The following is a 10,893-nucleotide window of genomic DNA, read 5'->3' as shown; positions in this document are numbered from 1 at the left end:
TTAAGTAGATAACAAATTAGCCAAGAACATCCGCATGTTGCTAAATTATTAGCTTAACCCCAAATTAGCATAAAATTCATCAGTAAACTAAATTTGTAAAAAAATGTTTGTTGCTAGAACAGAAGCTAAACTTTAAATTAGCCTAACCCCCCCGCCCCCCCAGTAGATAACAAATTAGACAAAAATGTTAGCATGTTGCTAAAATAATAGCCAATCTCCACATTTTTTAATTTTAATATTTTATTTTTCTTCACCCAGAGAGCCACCAAGGAGGAATAAAAGAGCCACATGTGGCTCTAGAGCCGCAGGTTGAAGACCCCTGGGTTATGAATCTTTTCAAACACGAGGTGTATATTTGTATAAACTCCTCCTGTATTAGAAGCTTAACTTTATTTATATGAATTATATTTATAAATAAATATAAGGTGCCACAAATGTATTAAATTGGTGCCACAAATTCAACCACATACTAAACTAAACCAAACTTTTAGATTTCCGTACAAACTCCACCCTAATCAGTCAGATTAACCAATCATGAATGAGATAAAAGGCTGCATAAAAGTTTGTGTACAGAGGGACAATGCAGACACCTTTTACTTAAGAGAGAACGTGCAGTAGATTCCCCAATGGTCGCTGGTGAACCGCCCACACCTGAGCTTCTCCAGCCCCACCAGAGTCATGCTGTGGGGCTCAGCCCGCCGCAGGTACACGCGGTCAAAGCGACAGCGGGCCTTGAAGCGCATCTCCTTGTTGGTGTTGGCCCAGGTGTCCCAGGTGTAGCGACACTTCTCTGGCTCTCCCAGCCGCTCCCACAGGTCACAGATACTCTCAGGAATTTCCACTGTGGCGACCTACAGCGAAAAAGCCTCTGTGATGTCCTCAGGCATGGATATGTGGAAGTTAAGATATTTTTTTCAGCTACATGCTAGCTGTTCTGGTTAATTTAGACTTTTTTTCCTCGCAATTTTTTAAAAATATTTTTAAGTTTAGCTATTTTTCAGCTACATATTAGCTGTTTTGGCTAACCTAAGCTTTCTTTTTTTTACGTTTTTTAGGCTAATTTGGTGTTTAGCAAATATTTCAGCTACATGCTAGTTGTTTCGGCTAATTTAGGCTTTTCTTTTTACATTTTTTAGGCTGTTTTGGAGTTAGGCTAATAGTTACACGTTAGCTGTTCTGGCTATTTTGGGCTTTTTTAGATTTTTTAGGATGTTTTGAAGTTTAGCTATTATTTCATCTACTTGCTAGCTGCTTTGGCTAATTTGGTCTTTTTTCCTCAGTTTTTTTTATATATTTTGAAGTTTAGCTATTTTCTTCAGCGACATGCTAGCCTATTTGGCTAATTTAGGCTTCTGTTTTGGAGTTTTTTGGATGTTTTGAAGTTTAGCTATTTTAGCTACATGTTAGCTGTTTTGGCTAACCTAAATTTGTTGTTGCTGTTGTTTTTTTAAGCTAATGTGGCATTTAGCTGATATTTTAAGGTTGTAAATGAGATGTTGTATTTGTACTTCTTTCTATATGCTGGAAGTCAATACAAAACCAAATTTTTTTGGAGACAGCCCCTACTGGCTAAGAGAGGAAGTACAAGTCTTAATTTTTTTTTTTTAATGGAAAACAAAATAAATCAAACTCTTTACTTACTTATATATTTATTTGATCCATCTGAAAAATCTCCATTTGTCAACCCTGATGATGTAACTAATAATATTCTTAATGTCACCCAGTAGCTGGGATTCAACATTTACCATTAGAGGGAAGATGGGAACAGCAGAGGACAATACTAAGGAAAGTGACTTTTTCATCTTCACCAAAAAAGACACTAGTATTGATTCAAAAATTGGCGAAAAGTAGGGACCAAAACTTTATGCTTGAAGCTCCGCCCCTGATTTCACCGTCACATGATACTCCTACCACCGTGTTTCACTGTAGAAACAACATACAAGGTTAGAAAAACCTTCTTTTTTTTTAAACAAATGTGCTTTTCTTGATTACGATTGAACTATATTATGAATAGTAGCTGTAGACAGGAAAAAGTTCAGTAAATGATTCAAAAGTAAAGGTTTGGTACATTTTTTTTTTGTTTTAATTTCTGTGTCTGTTTTGGTTTTTAACTGCAAAAGTGCTTAAAGCTGCACAATTTATGAAAAACACTTTGTATTAGGAAAGTTGGATTTCTTCTAAATGATTTTATTCAGTTTAACTTGATTTTAGATGTTCAATTTGACTTAAATTTGGTCCGATTTGATTCATTTTAAGCTGATGTTAATTTGACCTCATATGCTTGGGTCAGTTTCTTTCTGAGATCTGTAAAATCCCACTTCATTGGTCGGAATAATTGAATTTCTAAAAGGTTTTTGAAGTAATTAGACCTTTTATTTATGAAATTTAGCTTTTAATTATTTACAATATTTGAATTATAGCAGTATAATTTTTTTAGTATATAGAAAAATATTTAATTTCTTTTACTTTAGACAGCAGTACAAACAGGTTTCTTTCAAAATAAAATACATCCTTTTTTTTTTTTTTTTTTTAACTTAAGCGTTTGCATCTTAATTTAAAGCAAAAGAACCAAAAAGGAAGGGACAAAAAAAAGCCAAAATTGGCTCAGGAATCTCGGTTTACAGGAGTCTAAAACACCTGCTGCACCACTGGACTGGAAAACATGCTTGACTTTTGCTGATGAAGTTGCAAAGAAAGCTCAAACCTCATAGTCCCGCAGGTTGGTGTCTCCTCCAAACAGCACTGTGACGTCATCAGGAGCCATGCTCATCCGTTTTATTACCGCTTTGAACTGCCTCACTCGCTCCTCTGAGTTAGCTTTACAGCTCTCAAAGTGGGAAGTCATCAAACAGACCTTCTGACCCCGGAACATCGCCTGTACACAACACACATGAAGTCACCACACTTGCACAGCAGTCGCACAATAGAGTCATTTCTGCACAGACCCAAGCAAATAGCAGGTTCCTCCCCATGCGAGAGTTCCGAAAAGGAAAGATCTTGCTGTCCAACAGTGTGAGTCGAGTCTTCTTCAGCAGCATCGCGGTGAAGTAACTGCCCTCACCACCTGTCAGCACAAACGCAGTCAACACACTGCTGGTAACTTCCTGTTCTGTTCGCTCGTACCCTCAATGAAGGTGTAGTCGGTGGCCAGACGTTTGTGGATGAAGCGGACGTACGGCTGGATCATCTCTTGAAGAAGGACCACATCTGGAGAGTATCTGGACACACATGTCAAAGTCAAGGCCCGGGGGCCGGATCCGGCCCTCTGGGTAATTCTATCCGGCCCTCCAGGTCATTTTATTTCATTGTTACTAATGACCCGATGTTATCTAATGCTTATTTCTAACTTGGAAAAATATATTTAAATGGAGAGTAAAATATTAAAGTTATTTAAGGTTTCAGTTGATTTAATCTGGAATAATATTCCTGTCTGTTTATTATTCATAATTAGGTTAGAAAGTTTGTTTTTTAAAGTTTTAAAAATGGGCATTCTGCTAGCTTTTTGGACTTTTTTTTGGCATTTACTAAGGCTATTTTGGAATTTAGCAAATATTTCAGCTACATGCTAGCGGTTTTGGCTAACCTAAGCTTTTTTTTAACGTTTTTTTTAAGCTATTTTGGAGTTTAGCTAATATTTCAACTACATGCTAGCGGTTTTGGCTAACCTACGCTTTTTTTAAAAAAAAGTTTTTTAGGCTAATTTGGTGTTTAACAAATATTTCAGCTACTTGCTAGCTGTTTTGGCTAATTTTCTTTATAAAATTTTTTAGGCTGTTTTGGAGTTTGGCTAATATTTACATGCAAGCCATTTTGGCTAAATTGGATATTTTGAGGATATTTTGAAGTTTAGCTATTTTTTTTAGCCAAATGCTAGCTGTTTTGGTTAATTTAGACTTTTTTTCTCGCAATTATTTTTTTAATTTAAGTTTAGCTATTTTTCAGCTACATATTATTTGTTTTGGCTAACCTAAGCTTTCTTTTTTACCTTTTTTAGGCTAATTTGGTGTTTAGCAAATATTTCAGCTACATGCTAGTTGTTTTGGCTAATTTAGGCTTTTCTTTGTAAAATTTTTAGGCTGTTTTGGAGTTAGGCTAATATTTACACGTTAGCTGTTCTGGCTATTTTGGGCTTTTTTAGATTTTTTAGGTTGTTTTGAAGTTTAGCTATTTTTTCATCTACATGCTAGCTGCTTTAGCTAATTTAGTCTTTTTTCCTCAATTTTTCTTTTTTATTTTGAAGTTTAGCTATTTTCTTCAGCTACATGTTAGCTGTTTTGGCTAACCTAAATTTGTTGTTGCTGTTGTTTTTTAAGCTAATTTGGCATTTAGCTGATATTTTAGTTGGGTTATAGCATCAGTGATTTCAGCTATCAGCTTCAGCATTTTCAGCTATCAATTTCAGCATCTTCAGCTATCAGCACTAGCATCTTCAGCAGCCAAATTCAGCTTCCAGCATTCACACTAGCATTATTGCAGATAATGCTATACTTCTAGATAATAATTATGTTAAAAAGTTAAGTTTAAAAAATGTAGTTTTAGATTGTTCAATAAATGTTTACCCTGTTCCGCCGGTGACCTAAGGTGTGTTTTGGAATTTGACCCTTTGTGCGACTTAGTTTGACACCCCTGATCTAAGACATTTATTTACTACTGGTAAATAAATGGCCTAAATTCCTCTGGATATTTGGGAGCATGTATAAGAAGGATGGACTCACTCTTGGATGTAGGAGCAGAGACCTCGGGCTCTCTCGGGCTGCTCCTCGCCATCCAGTCCATCGATGTTCCAGGTGAGGAGGGACAGTTTGTCGTCTTCTTGAACGCTTGTTTTTTCTTTCCTGTGAACGGCAGCAGCTTCCTCAACATTTCCAGCAGACACACACTCACACAGCGCCGCCACAGTTACCTCTCCACAGGAGCTTTCAGCTGGCTGGTGTTTGCAGAGCTGCACGGTTCTTCCTCTCCCTCCATTTCTTTACAGTCTGACAGGTGGTTCCTTAGATACAAGTGCGGACACATTTCAGGGCGTGGCACATCAGTTTCTATTTCCAATAATCAACATGTTGTTCCGTGTGACTCATAAGACTGTTTTGTATAGTCTAAGATTTGATGGATAAAAGGTCTGTAGATATCAGTGCTAAAATTAGCTTTATGTTAGATATTTATACAATCTTTCTCTCTTTTAACAGCATTGTTCTGTAAATTTATCTATCATGAGTAAGCCTCTGGTAACCTCTGGTGTGCTCGTCGATGAGGAAGATGGTGACCAAAAAATTCAATTGGAATTTAGTCCTTTTAATGAGAAAGTTGGACCAGAGTCGTACAGGATTGTCGCCATGCAAAGACAAAACCTCATAAAATGGACTCCACAGATTTAGTCCTCGAGGTGGGTCCTGTTTGTGGCTTTAGGCCAAAGTTATGACAGAATACCTTCAATGGACGTCTTTACCAAACCTACGTCTATGTCGGTAATCCTGTTCCTTCCATCAAAGTAATTTATGGTTATGCTTTTCAGAAGAAAAGTACTGATTAGGTCGTGGAAGTTTCCCCAGACTGGTTCGAACTGGTCTGGAGCTCCATGTGCGTAATAATCCATCCATCCATCTTCTTGACCGCTGCTTCCCTTTCGGGGTCGCGGGGGTGCCGGAGCCTATCCCGGCTACTGAAGGGCGAAGGCGGGGTACACCCTGGACAGGACGCCAGTCTGTCGCAGGGCCGCAATCACTCACACATCCACTCTCACATTCACACCTAGGGGCAATTTAGAGTCACCAGTTAACCTATGAAGCATGTTTTTGGACGGTGGGAGGAAGCCGGAGTCCCCGGTGAAAACCCACGCATGCACGGGGAGAACATGCAAACTCCACACAGAAAGGTCCCAGCCGGGAGTCGAACCGGGGCCTTCTCGCTGTGAGGCGAGAGCGCTAACCACTTGCGCCACCGTGCAGCCCGTGCGTAATAATAAGTAATAAAAAAGGTATGAACGTGTAACATAATCAGGGCTGCGTACATTAATATATGCGATTAATAAAAAGGAATTAACGTGTTAATTTGTATTATTGAAAAGTAATCAAAGAAACAGTACTTCGCTTTAAGTCGGTGGTTCAGGCTTCCACGGCGTGCGTTAAAACATTTCATCGAGTATTTTCCTGCTTATACCATGATCACTTACAAAAGAAATAAATATTCGATCGTTTTTTATTACTTCGTTTTTGCTATTTTTGTGGTTTAAAACCACTTTTTCACAAAAAGCGGACTTGATTTGATCCGTGGTCCGGTGCCATATTGTACAAATAAATTTTACCTGGTAAAACATTGGGATTAATCGTGACTAAGCCCTACACAAAACTCAGATTAATCAGATTTTTTTTTTGTTATCGATTGACAGCAATAATTAAAAATAAACGTTCTAAATGTAGTGTTTTGTGTGTGATTTTATATTGTGATTATTCACAAATAATAAGTAGTCAGCAAATACTGAGACAAAAAAAAAGCGATTAATCGCGATTAATTTTTTCCAGTTTGCGATTAATTAGTTATTAGTTCCGGCCCGAAACATAAAATAATATAAAAGTATAGAAAATTCTTCTTGTAGTATCATAACCAATTTCTGGGTTGCTGGAGCCTATCCCAGCTGCTTTTGGGTAAGGGCAGAGTACACCCTAGACAGGTCGCCAGTCTGTTGCAGGGTCACACACTTATTTAATTTAGATTCCCCAAATAATCAATGATGTTGGATATGTGGGAGGAAACCCGTACACGTACGGGGAGAACATGCAAACTCCACACAGAAAGGATCCAGTCGAGGTTTGAGGGCCTCTGCAGCTGGTATTGTGAATATATGTTTTCATGAATACTCAAGTATATGTATTATATTAAAAATTATAATTAATAAAATACTATGGAGTGAATTTTTCAAGTGAGTTTTCTGGCGATTTGGTGAGTCCCTCCTATTACTGGTCCCTCCTTAAACTTTTAGTCAAGTGACTTGCTTTTCAACTCACATGAAGCGTCCTCCTCTTCTTAAAAAATGTTAAATAAAATAAAATAAAAATATGAAAGACAAACGTGCCTGTCAGTTGTTAGAATATGTCAAGGACAGCAAATTACAATCCTATACTCATCAAATCAACTTTATTCATAAAAAGGTACTTATTGTAAAATTACAACTTAAAAAACAATCCAAATACATTTTTAGAACCTAATTACCTAATGAAGTTTGGTTGCTGTAATATCATGTATATCTTTTATAATGACTTTTGTGTTCCTTCATCCTTTTTCTTATTTTAATACAGAATAAAAACACAACATCATTAGTGTAACATCTAAATTATTTTATAAATCTATTCAAGTAAATGCAATATGATTATAAACCACGTTGACAGTAGATTAAACCTTTTACTAACATTTTAATCAGTAAGGCCTATCTGACATGACAAAAATCTAAGCATAAATTAATTTAGAAGTTTTCTTCAAAGCCACAATAGACCCTCAGGTTGCAGACCTCTGGGCTGGATGGATCCAAATGATATGCTGTGGTGACCCCTACAGGAAGCAGCCAAAAAAAACTATAAGATTTTAACTCCACGTTAATTGATAGAAGTCACTAACCATTTTATTTTAAGTTTAACAATCATAGTGATAAGTGTCAGTAACTTTGTAACAAGGAATATAACTCATTACATATTTTGTTTGTGTTTCGTGTCCTTATGTGTGTGTTTGTATCATAATTTCAATAAAAAAATGTCAGTTATTGTTTCACTGAACCGTCAAATATGTCCTAATTATTACAATAAAGGATTAATGACCTTAATTCAAATATAACCGCAAATTTAATGCGGAGATATCCGTTTGGAGAAAATTAGCGTTAGCATTAAACATGAAATGTCAGGCGGAACCTTATTTCAGCGTCCATGTTGCACGTCGGCGTCGGACCAAAATACGAGTGTCAACAACCGGCTACGGCCAAACTGTTTTTAGACGCGTTTTGAGTTTTATTTAAACCATGCACGCACATTTTCTTTGATTTTATCCAATTGTTCCTCCGTTTGACACTTTTATCGCATTTTTAGGTAAGACGGCAACTACGTTTTTATGCTAAAAGACGGCGGACAAATAGCTAGTTTTAAGCTAATGCTACTTTTGTTTTAAACTCAGGTGAGAAAAGGGAGCATTGTGGTTTCATTCTGTTTAAACGATGAGTGAAATCGTGCCCGAATTGAAGGATATTTCTTATTTACTTTATTTCATATAAAAAATCGCAGTCTAATTTGTTTTATTTAAAAAAAAGAGTTAGAAATCTAAAAGTTGCGGATTTTACAGCTAAGTTTGGCGAGGGTGTTTAGTGTCTACAGCCGGATCTCCCTCAAAAAAGCCTGAGTCTGTAAACCTTTTTGTAGTCCTAAAGTAACTCGTTTTGTTTGTTTTTGACTTCCGAGTTGGCGTGACTTAGCTTTCTTTATAGAGTCCCTAACATTTTTTTAATTTCCCAGAAAACAGGAGCTGCCGCCGCGGTCTGCAGGCTGGTGATTATGCGGCGGCTATAAAAGGCGGCTGATCCAGAACTGAGCGCAAACTTTGGATTCCTTTCTGGTGAGTGATTAAAGAAAAATGACACGGCGGGTTCGGGTTGATGCTGACTGGAATCAACTCACCAAAACAACAACTAATTCATACTTTCTCCACGTTATTGCAGCTCACAGCCCCGAACCTTTATTTTGATAAGTTATCTTTAGAATGCTTTTATTTTGGAGGCTTCCATGAAGACTTATCATTTTAGTGACTAACCTTTGTTGAATGAGAATGTGTTGGACCTATTAAAAACATCTGCAATCATCCTCCTGCTTAAAAAAATTAAATTTTTAATAAATACTATTAACATTAACAAAAAACATTTCAATGTTAATGGTCTATTTTACTAATAGTGGACATAAAATGTGTAAAATTAAGAAATAAAAGCCTCATAACCCAAATATAAAATTAATAGCTAAAAATAATTTATGAAAACTAAGGAAATGCAATATTACAACAAAATAAAGAAAATGTTAGAAAAAACAACTGTAAAAAATATAAAAAACACACATCAGAGTGTCATAAAATGCAATTATTTTAAGTTGCACTGGATTATAGTGATGCAAAACAGTCGAGAGGACCTGGCTGCAGAAAAGATGGCGCCTGACATCCTTGACTGGAGGCTGGTATATTTTGCTGCACGAGCCGCATCAATTCTTGCAGGAGGTTATGCCAAGACACAGGAGAGAATCTGTTTAATTTTCAAAAAATAACAAATTTTTCACAATAAAACACAGTGATTTTTTTATTTATTTATTTTTTTTAGCAATATGAGGGTACCTCCTTGAGGTCCTGGACGTTGATGTCTGTTGTAGGTCTTATTGAAATCCTTTGGGAATGAGATGTGACTACACTACCCAGAATCCCTAGAGGGGCGAAGACGCAGGAGGGGTTGATGGGAAGTTTTTCTAGTAAACTGTGTTTTCTCAGCAATAATCCTCTTTTTAAGAGTGTAATATGACAGATTAGTTAAGCTTTATCGACTGTAGCTCTCAATGCATAAAATACAAAACAGTACTTTTTTTTGTTCTATATGTAGTACTACAGTCAAGTTTCTGCCAGCATTACCCACAATGCTTTAGCAATCCATCAAGCAGTGCAGCTTCATAGTTCACCAAAGTAAAACAATTTGACACATTTTTTGAATGCTGTGTACTACAGAAAACATAAAGTAACCCAAAGATGGTCATGGATCTATTTGTCTGCTTCTGATTCACGATTTAATTAAAAAAAATACTCGAAATGTGATTTTGATCTTAATTTATGTCCTTCTTTGACAGAAAAATGTTACAAGAACATGGTAAAAACACAATTTTCATCAGAGTGTATATCTAAATAGAAATTCAACAGAAGTAATTTGTAGGATTTGAATTTTGTGATGTAAACATGTGTCTCCCAGCATCTGTCCTCTGAAGCCCCGCCCCCTCCGTAGTGATGGACTCCTCCGAGGATGTCCTCCTCCATCGGCCCTGGATCCCCGTCCGTATCGGCGGGTGCCAGCTTCTGGCCAAAAGCTGGTTCGGCGAGGCGTCCTACCGCGTCCTGCTGACGGACACGCGCTGCGCGTGGGAGGAGACGATGGACGCGGCGGCCATCCAGAGCCGAGCGCAGGAGCTGAACCGGCGTCTGCGAGCGTCGGTCGCGGCCTTCTTCTCCCACCTGTGCGAGGTGGCGCAGCCCTGCCTGTTGGGGGGCGACAGCGAAGCTGAGGGAGGGGCGACGATCTCGGTGACCCGACTGGAGGCGGGCGGCCTCGTCATGAGGCTGAAGAGCGAGCTGGCGGGGCTTCCCTTCCACTGGGAGTTCCACTGCAGTCCAGCTCCTGTCTCTTTGGTGGGAACAGAATTCTACTTATTATATGAAGCTCTTATGACCTCTTTTTTTCTTTTACATAAATTTTTGATGCATTTCAGGTGTGTGCCCAGCTGGTGCGCCCCCTGCTGGCCATGAGCTGCCTCTTGCAGTGGCAGGTGGAGCAGCTGGGAGGTCTGCTGGTGAGGAAGGACGCAGAGATCCAGGACTATAAGGAGAACGGAGCCACACTCAGCAGAGGTATGACATCATCTCTGAGTGTCACTTAATCACACACCAGGATTATGTGACACAAAACCTGAATTTGTAGTCTAAAAATTATGTTGAAAACAAGTAATTTTTTTTTTTAAAAAGTGGTGACCCTAAAAAAAGAAAAAAAAATCTAGACTGAAAACAAGTACAAAAAAATATTATTGAAAGTGGTGATCCTAAAAAAGCAAACAAAACGATATTGAAAACAAGTAAATAAATAAATATATAAAAAAAGTAGTGATCCTAAGAAAAAAACTATAT

General features: G+C 37.7%; 2 protein-coding genes across 4 annotated transcripts in view; one reads left to right on the top strand and one right to left on the bottom strand.

Moving 5' to 3' along the window:
• Window positions 1-201: 201 nt before the first annotated feature.
• On the bottom strand, window positions 202-7,520 carry LOC112156821 (tyrosyl-DNA phosphodiesterase 2). Its single transcript, XM_036215031.1, has 7 exons — window positions 7,502-7,520; window positions 4,904-4,993; window positions 4,716-4,835; window positions 3,124-3,218; window positions 2,946-3,064; window positions 2,705-2,875; window positions 202-851 (listed from the first exon to the last, which is right to left on the bottom strand). The coding sequence occupies exons 2-7, from the start codon at window positions 4,966-4,968 to the stop codon at window positions 594-596; spliced, it is 828 nt and encodes a 275-aa protein (XP_036070924.1). The 5' UTR covers window positions 4,969-4,993; window positions 7,502-7,520; the 3' UTR covers window positions 202-593.
• Window positions 4,659-10,893, top strand: part of nhej1 (nonhomologous end-joining factor 1) — a 31,442-nt gene continuing 25,207 nt past the window's right edge. The window contains exons 1-4 of one of the 3 annotated variants that reach the window (XM_024289201.2): window positions 4,659-4,787; window positions 8,490-8,589; window positions 9,968-10,401; window positions 10,482-10,620. In XM_024289201.2, the coding sequence (XP_024144969.1) occupies window positions 10,003-10,401; window positions 10,482-10,620 (538 nt within the window). In that variant the 5' untranslated portion in view covers window positions 4,659-4,787; window positions 8,490-8,589; window positions 9,968-10,002. Of the gene's footprint in view, window positions 4,788-7,906; window positions 8,155-8,489; window positions 8,590-9,967; window positions 10,402-10,481; window positions 10,621-10,893 lie in introns of those variants that run through there. The other 2 variants (XM_024289200.2, XM_024289203.2) reach the window with 2 other exon arrangements.

Source organism: Oryzias melastigma, linkage group LG2 (assembly GCF_002922805.2).
Source record: "Oryzias melastigma strain HK-1 linkage group LG2, ASM292280v2, whole genome shotgun sequence".
Classification (NCBI taxonomy): domain Eukaryota; kingdom Metazoa; phylum Chordata; class Actinopteri; order Beloniformes; family Adrianichthyidae; genus Oryzias; species Oryzias melastigma.
The sequence above is the reverse complement of the archived record's forward strand: the minus strand, read 5'-3'. Positions and strand labels throughout refer to the sequence as shown.

Excerpts from the sequence above, each read along its gene's own strand:
- LOC112156821 (XM_036215031.1), bottom strand. The coding sequence starts at position 4,968 with ATGGAGGGAGAGGAAGAACCGTGCAGCTCTGCAAACACCAGCCAGCTG. Across the intron at positions 4,836-4,903 it reads CTGAAAGCTCCTGTGGAGAG|GAAAGAAAAAACAAGCGTTC; the intron begins GTAACTGTGGCG and ends TGCCGTTCACAG. Across the intron at positions 2,876-2,945 it reads GGAACCTGCTATTTGCTTGG|GCGATGTTCCGGGGTCAGAA; the intron begins GTCTGTGCAGAA and ends TGTTGTGTACAG.